Source organism: Daucus carota, chromosome 7 (assembly GCF_001625215.2).
Source record: "Daucus carota subsp. sativus chromosome 7, DH1 v3.0, whole genome shotgun sequence".
NCBI lineage: Eukaryota > Viridiplantae > Streptophyta > Magnoliopsida > Apiales > Apiaceae > Daucus > Daucus carota.
Genome location: NC_030387.2, coordinates 36135547 through 36143943, shown reverse-complemented (window position 1 = coordinate 36143943; position 8397 = coordinate 36135547). Strand labels below are relative to the sequence as shown.

The window sequence follows — 8397 nt, the reverse complement described above, 5'->3', positions numbered from 1 at the left end:
AAGGACATGGACGCCGCCAGAGAAGCGAGGCCGCGAGGGTATGAATTATATTGTGTACTGTGTAGCATTCAGGGGGCGTTAAATCATCAGATTTCGACCTTGATAATGTATGTACAAGTATTCAAAGACATGTAAAAAATGTCTGGCCGCGTTGGTCAGTCTTTTTAATTTCATTACTAGTATCTTACAAAATTCATCTATGTGATGTGAGAGTTGAGACGTTCCTTTACAAATTACAATTATATTCAAATTCAACCAAATATTTGAATAATAAATCCAGCCTCCGTAGTTCCATTGTATGATCTTTTTGTGCAACTCAGTATTTGTTGCACTTGGTCGTCAGGTCAGTAGTCAATGCTTTTCCCATGTATCTTTTGGCCTCATACAAGTTCATAGTTTACAACGGCTGAAGCTCTTGTTCTGGCACAGAAGCACCAACAGGCTTGTACACATTCGCTGTTTGTAGCCTACGCCGCCAGATAAACCATGTTGCAAAAGCTACTAAAGAAAGAGCTAAGGTGACTATAATAGCTACAACCACTGCAATGTTATGTTGCTGCAACCACATCCTGTGCATACCACACAATAAACTCATTATATAGACGGAACCAGATTACAGACAAATTCATTAAGCATACATAGGGACGATATATATTAAAATTTCAACAATAACGTTTGAAGCAGATGCCACAAGCGGAAGACCGTGACCAAGTAGGGAACTAATCAACAGCAAGCATGACAGAAGGCTAGTTATCAAAGATTTCATAGAGTTTGTTTGAGCACATGAAGAAAAACCAGATACTTTCATAAATTACTGCCAAAAAGTAGTTTATATACAGAAGTTAACATCTGCAGCTTGGAGCAAAACAATATACATTGTGATCTCTCTGGAGTCAACTCATTAATAGCTAGCAAGTGATTTGAGTGTGGGACATTTGGTGCAGAAATCAATTGTTGTAAATATTACAAGATGGAAAGTGGGAAAAAGTAAGGCTGACATTCAATGTTTACATGCCCCGCCAATGACACTGCCATGTCCACTCTCCCCAAGCAAAAGCAGAGACGGCAACAAAATAACATTTTCTAATTTTGATACTGACGAAACATTTTCCCTTTTCTCGATTCTCTTATGAATAGTGCTTTATTTTAAATTTAGAAAGCTGCCTTCTTGCAGTATATAATTGGCACGATGTTGATATGACTTGCAACTTAACTAGATTGAGAACTGTCATGCGACTGCTGCGTTACTAATTAATGTAAATCTATGTTTAAAAGGATAAGTATTAATTAAAGAATGGAGTGCACAAAGTAAAACAAAATGAACCTTACACAACTGTACGATCTTTGCAAAAATTTAATTTAATAAACAGTAAATTACCATTTTGTAGGGGGGTCAGTACTCCATCTGGAAAATCGATAACTTCCAAAGTTTTGAGGAAGATTTAAACGATGCTCAGATAACTTAGATATTATGACCTGTCGATTCATTTAAACTAATATAAAAACAGTGCTAACAGTATATGAAAATCTTCTTACAATACTATAAATATCTAACCCACCATAGCAGTTGCATTAGAGAAGTAGCTAGCAGATCTGGCAGGGAAAATGGCCCATCTTATAAGGGAATTATTTCCTTCAGATACGAAACTAATTACTTGCACCTGGAAACCATCACTCCACTGGTTACTCGATATTGAAAATTTAAATGATAACAATAATTACGAAATCATTCATTTAAAAACATATATAGTTTACATGGCAATTAGCAGGACAAAACATGCAAATCATCCTCTCACATTTTAACACCATAGATTGCAATCCAAATTTAGGGTATACCTGTGAAACATTTGAATCCAACTCCTTATTCATGATATCAGTAAGCTCTTTGATGTGAGGCTTGAGATTTAAATATGTAACATTCAGTGACATATAAAATGTTATCCGACCAACTTTTTGTTCTCCTGCATGTAGTATTATACAATAGATACCATCAGAGGCAGCTTAATTTTAGACAAAAAAACAGTTTCTTGATAAAATTATTATCCTCATAACTGTAAATCAACATAAGAAAGCTGCAGTTAGGCTTGATTAGTTTATATGTTAACAGAAAAAGCATTCACGGAGAACATACCGTAACCTGAAAATACAATATCAAGTAAAAACACAACATGATTGACTTGCTATAGGTCTTCACATTAATTGAATCTTTCTTAAATCAATCAATACATCACTGTCCATTCTCACATTCTATGTGTAATTCGTATAAGTATATAACATCAAATCTAAAAGCACATATAGTTATAACTCAAGCTTTTAAATCCCTATTACTCACTGGTCTCTACTTCCAGTTAAACTAATGCATAGAGTTTACAAGAGAAATTAGTGCTACTAAAACTACAATGAATGGGCTGCATAAGGAAGTAAGGAACTCACAAATATGTCACACTTGTTAATAGTACAAGATCCATTCGTGACTTCTACTTATAGCTAAGCTTTTTGAAGGGTCAGGACATCCAATATGGTACTAGTGAGGCTTAGGACTCCATCCCCCAATATTCCAAAATTCTGGAATCCTCAATTCAATTTTTTGTTTGCTGCGACTTGGTGAGATGGCCCCAAGTGGGATTGTTACAGTGGTCCAATAGTATAAGTGAGGAAAGTAACAAAAGAAAAGGATAAATTCTGCAACTTCTACTAAAACCATAAGGTTTCACCAAAGCTAGTCAGTTAAGAAAAGGAAGGGTGCATGCAAGATGTACTCAGGCTACTCTATGATTAAATTGTAATTTAGAATGTAAAGAAATGCTACTTGTTTCGGCAAAATGGTATAAAGTTGTTAAATACTGCAAATTTATATCAGGTAATTAACCAACCTGCATGACATACGCGCCACCTTTCACCTAGATAATGTATTCAATAGATATGCTAGCACAAGGAAGCTATAACTTAGAAGGTTGTTTTACCTGGAAAAACGTCATGTGGAGGTACAGTAGGAGCCATTGCAGGTGGCACTATTGTAGTAGAATTTGGTCTTTTACCAGCTGAAGGTTCTGGTGGAGGAGCACCAGTAACATTAAGTCTTTCCCATAATTCAGAACAATTGGTTTTCCAGAAGCCGATCTTCTCATGCTCGCGATCATAAGTTACAAAAGTATTGCGCACAACAATTCCTAACATCAAAAAATATTAAGAAGACCAACATAAACAACTTTGCGGAGTTCACACGTCTTTACACATGGACAGAAGGGGTAACAACTGATGTAAGTTCATGAAATATTAAGCAGAGCATAAGATACCTCCCAAGAGAGTCGTTGGATCCTTTCCATTTTGAAATACCCCCAGGCAATATGCACCACGTACCTTGGAATGCTACATAGACATTAGGTGATAGTCATTCATTGATTTCTAGAAAAAGCACCATTACCAACATATTATATAAAATTTCAAGATGGAAAAGTCTAAAAACATAGTGATTAATTTTAATATTCTCTTGCAGGTACTTACCCGAAACAAATAGTTTTCAGGAGCAAGCCTAAACTTCTGTTTATTTTCAAACACCATATCTACAGTTGGAAAAGCTTTAGAGAGTTCTGCAACATCACTGAAGAAACCAAATTTACATAATAACCCAAAAAAAACTAAATAATCAAAAACTATGACAATGAGAGCTTTTCCAATTGGTATCGACATTACCTTCCAGCACCAGAGAAGCAAATGTCATTATAGTTTGGATCAGGACCACGAATCTGCTTCAAGGAATGAAGCTCATTTACAATCTGCATAGTGATATAAAATAAAATGAGTAAACAAGTAATGTATGAAGTTAAACTGATAGCAGTATATTACTGTCTTGTACTTTGCCTCTTTCAGCTTGTAATTAGAGAGATTTTATCAAGCCCAAAACAAAATCCACAAGTTATTTTTCCTACTGCAATTTGGATGCTCAAAACCAGTTTACCTAGGAGGTTTTCATGCATAGATAAAAAAAAAAAAAAAAAAAAGGTAAAGAAAAAAAGAAGTCAAGTTCCTCGAATCTCTTTTATCTATCTAATTGTGCTCTACAGATGGGGCTTTAATGATATTACATATATCCTTTAACGGTATCGTATACAATCTAAATACATACATACGTACACACACACACAGACATATATTGTGTCTACATAGACATAAATTAGCGTGGGAGATAATCAATACACTAAATGTTAATCAGCCCAACACAAACCACTTTGTTCATGCTGATGTGCTAAACAGTCAAAAATCTTGTATATGCAATAATATACACTTTCAAGAACTTGGTTTTATTAGAATCAGGTTCACATCTTGCTGGAAAACTAATTCACTAGAGCCTAGCATGATTTACGAAAGCTGTAAAGTCCGCATATATTGCCGACTTGTGTGCCTAGAAAAGTAATAATCATGTTCATATATAGATTGTAACCACTTATCAGTAGAGTGCATCTGTCTGAAATAAGATTCACTAGATCCAACACCTAGACAAATACCACATTCCGTATTGCAAAATCAGCCCTCTACTATGTATACTAAGTCACCGACGGGCGACGATATTTAAAATGGATCTATATGTCAAAGAAGCCTTTATGAGAGTATCCCCGATCCATGAAATCAAAATAGTTGTCTGGCATCAAACAAAAAACTGTGACAAGCTAGAAGTGTGGAGAGAGATTGAGAAGCTAGAGGATGAACATTAGGAAAAGTTAGGCACAGACTGCTAAAAATCGTCAAGGTACCAACCACATCCCCTTTTGCAACCTTACATTTGAGGTAGATAGAAAGGAGAAAAAACAATGTCTCTCATACGAATTTTGAATTATATGGGAAAGGAGATGAATTGACACTGACCTAATGCATCTTTTTTTCTAACACAATATTCGCTTCAAAAAAAGCCAACAAACCCCCTTCTGTTTCATGAACATGTCATTAGTAAGTATATCGTGTTCTTCCAATTCAGGGTAAAGGCTATTACATGTGTTAAGGAATCCTATCTGCTTCATAGTAAAAATTACTAAATTCTGCCAGTTACACTTTGATAACAAGATAGCCTTCTGTTACAGTAACATTGCGAAGATAAAATCTTCTGTGCTTGTACAAAATTAATACATATTAACCTATCAAATTAATAGTCTGCATACTCTAACTTTGTCATCAAACAAATGCTATGTATTATCTTAATTTGATCATAAACACAATGAATTAACTAGATGAGGACAAGTCCAGGGACATTTGTGTTGCACAAGAATTAAAAGCATCATTTAAGTAAAATATTGAGCACAAGATATCAAGAAACAGAAACATACAGCTTCCTTAAATGCCAAAAAAGCTGCTTCTGGAAGGTAAGCATACGTAGTCCCGCTATCCAAGACAGATCCATGTTTACCATCAAAAACAGCAGGACTCAAAGATAGACGCTTCCCAGCAACGTGCAACTCCCTCAGCTCAATATTGTAATATGGACTGTTTTGATCCCGAGACTAAAGTAAATGCGTGAGATGTATAAAATGTATATGTCAAAGAGGCATATACTGCTTTATAGGCATCAGAATGATACTTCTAATACGTACCTTCGAACAGGGTTTGAATGTGTAAAGACCATATCAGCAGGAGATGAAATTCCACCAAGAACCATTGCACCACCACCAACATCCATACCACCATAACATAAGGAAAATGAATCACTTATTACACCTTTATCAACAAGCTGATCAACTATACTAAGATCTCCACGGCCTAGACCCATTATGCCATCAGCATGTTGACTATACAGGTCACCAGTTTCCAGATTTTCACAACCAAAGTTTGCACGTTGTGGTTTAAGCTCACTTTGATCACCAAAAGATATGACATCATTGCCAAGGACTCCACTGCTAGAACTCATTTCAGCATATTGTCTCTCGTATATACACTGCCCTTTGTCAGTATCACACTGACAGTCAATATTACATTTTACAGGTTTGTAGGTACTTGACAAGTCTGGTTGGAATGTTGGATCCTGCCAACAATAGAATTCTCAGTTTGCCAAAAATTTAAAATAACACAGATTTCGTTTCAACCAGAATTCAAGTCAAGGGATAGCAACTAAATCTTAAACGCCTACAAGTCAAACCCTTTTACCGACACAACTTCTACATCAGATGTCTTTCTGCTTGGGCCAAGGTATGATCCATATCTTTGCTTAGGATTTTGGTCTCGGAAAGAGCATAAATGGCTAATACTTTAGTCAGATGAAAAACAAAACAAGCGGGAAACAGTAACATTGCTGAACCACGTTATGCATAAGGTTTCATGAAAAAGTACAAAAGGAAACAAATTTCACAAATATCCAATTAGTAAATTATATCTAAATTAGCTCTAGACAATCATCAATCTATTTAAACAAACTCGATAAAAGCAGCTGAACTGATCAAATTTAGTCAAAAACCACGAAAAAAGGAGAAGCAAAATCAACCTGATGTTTGCCACACTGTTCACAAGTAGAGCAAGGCACATAAGTAACCGTACTACCAGTATCGACTATAAGCGCGAATTTCTGCGGCGGACTCCCAATCAAAAGCCGAGTAGTGTAATACCTAACAAGTCATCAATTTCAATTAAATCAATTATTCAATTTCAAATTGCTAATTAACAACTGTGAATTGTACAATGAGAAATTTACCCGTTGCGGAGGAGATCGTCGTGGAGAGGCATTCGAGCATTCGGGTGCGGAGACTCCGATTTCTGGAGATGCCGGCGTGACTTGACGGCGGTGGATGCGGAGGAGGAGAGAGAAGAGTTGGGGGGAGATAGAGAGAGAGGAATAAACATAGTGTGCCGATTGGTGGTGTTGTTGCGGAGGATGAATTTGGTGGTGGAGAGAGCGAGATCAGGCGGCGGGAAGATCGCGACGGAGATGAGGACGGCGAGAGTGGCGGCGAAGCTGCGTGGCCAATCCATTGGCCTCGCCGGCGATCTGATCGGAGATTGAGAAGATCGAGGTGTGAATCAAGTCAGCGATTAGAGAACAGAGTTTCCCAGTGGGTTGTTTGTTTGTTGGTGCTGTTGGTTGCAGTTAAGCTGTTGTGCTCTCAGATTTTACAGTATTCACTTTTCTTGTATTTTTAGATTTCAGTTTTGTATTGAGTGTTGAATATTATTTCTACGTATCGTAAACTTCAGAAATAAGCATTTTCGCAGTTTCTTTGGAATTGTTTTTTGTCAAAAAAAAAAAAAAAACTAGGTAAATGTTCGTGACATGCCACCAAAAAAAAATATTAAAATTAAAGTCAACACAACTAATAGGAAAAATTGAAAAACAGAGCAAACCAATTAATGAATTCAGAATTCATCATAAATTTATGGATTTTTTTAATAAATCTAAGATTTTAGCCAAATTAAAATATAACTGATAAATCGATATAATATTTTTAAGATTAATCAAGAATTTAAAAATAAATCGGGGAGATATTATAGTAATTAGTAGAGTAATTGTGTTTGATGTTACGAATTATTGAAATGTGATATTTGTAAATCCTATTCAAAATGAAGTAAACGCTTGTACAGTCAAAGATGGACGACTAAACTAAGAATAGATCATTCGAATATTGTGAAGTGTTGACTGGTTAAACTAGATGAAACTCTGCCACAGTTCATGCGCTGTTGAGAAAACACTCCAGCTTTAAGTTCATGAACTCAGCTAGGAAGCACCGATACTTCAAAAAGACCGTTTTAAGTTCATGCCAATGTGAAAGAACTCAGCTAGGAAGCACCGATACTTCAAAAAAAACCACCGTGTCCGTGTCCGACACGGCCGACACGGCGACTCGGCACCGACTCGGCTGAGTACGTGTCCGACTCGCCGTGTCAGCACATGACACGTGGCCGACACGGCCCTTTAAAAAAAACCTTAACCCATATGTTTTTTTTAAGTCAGTCCAGTCCATATCTTATTTAACCTAACCCATCTCTTTTATAATATTGCTCAGCAGTCAGCTCTTTTCATCTTCTATCCGCATATATACACAATCAGACATACGTTTATATACATATCACTACATCTCCTACTTTCTTATATATATATACAGAATATATATCACTACATCTCCTATTTTCTTATATATATATATATACAGAATATATATATACAAGATGATCATTCGAATGAAAATGCAGAATAGATATATGTCTCATCATGAAAAAAACTCTATTGTTATGAATATAATCCAATATTTAACATATATAAATATTATATTTTTTTATGATTTTTTTTTTGCCGTGTCCCGTATCCAAGACTCTTTGAGAATTGGAGAATCCCCGTGTCCCGTATCCGAGTTGGTGCTTCCTAAGAAAGAAGCTAACAAGCAAGTTCGAGAGGAAACATGGTCCTCTTGGATACAACTTCAA

General features: G+C 36.0%; 1 protein-coding gene across 1 annotated transcript; it reads right to left on the bottom strand.

Annotated features, from left to right (window-relative positions):
• Positions 1-130: 130 nt before the first annotated feature.
• On the bottom strand, positions 131-7098 carry LOC108195945 (aspartic proteinase 36). The gene is made up of 12 exons (XM_017362970.2): positions 6674-7098; positions 6467-6587; positions 5583-6010; positions 5319-5475; positions 3694-3776; positions 3505-3601; positions 3297-3369; positions 2964-3170; positions 1837-1961; positions 1560-1661; positions 1379-1476; positions 131-569 (listed from the first exon to the last, which is right to left on the bottom strand). Exons 1-12 carry the CDS (start codon positions 6949-6951, stop codon positions 398-400), a joined length of 1941 nt encoding a protein of 646 aa, XP_017218459.1. The 5' UTR covers positions 6952-7098; the 3' UTR covers positions 131-397.
• Between the last annotated feature and the right edge of the window lie 1299 nt (positions 7099-8397).

What these genes read in the sequence shown, in the direction of transcription:
- LOC108195945 (XM_017362970.2), bottom strand. Translation starts at nt 6,951, where the DNA reads ATGGATTGGCCACGCAGCTTCGCCGCCACTCTCGCCGTCCTCATCTCC. An exon ending in GACGATCTCCTCCGCAACGG is followed by an intron (nt 6,588 to 6,673) that starts GTAAATTTCTCA and finishes ATGACTTGTTAG; the next exon opens with GTATTACACTACTCGGCTTT. An exon ending in AACAGTGTGGCAAACATCAG is followed by an intron (nt 6,011 to 6,466) that starts GTTGATTTTGCT and finishes TATTGTTGGCAG; the next exon opens with GATCCAACATTCCAACCAGA.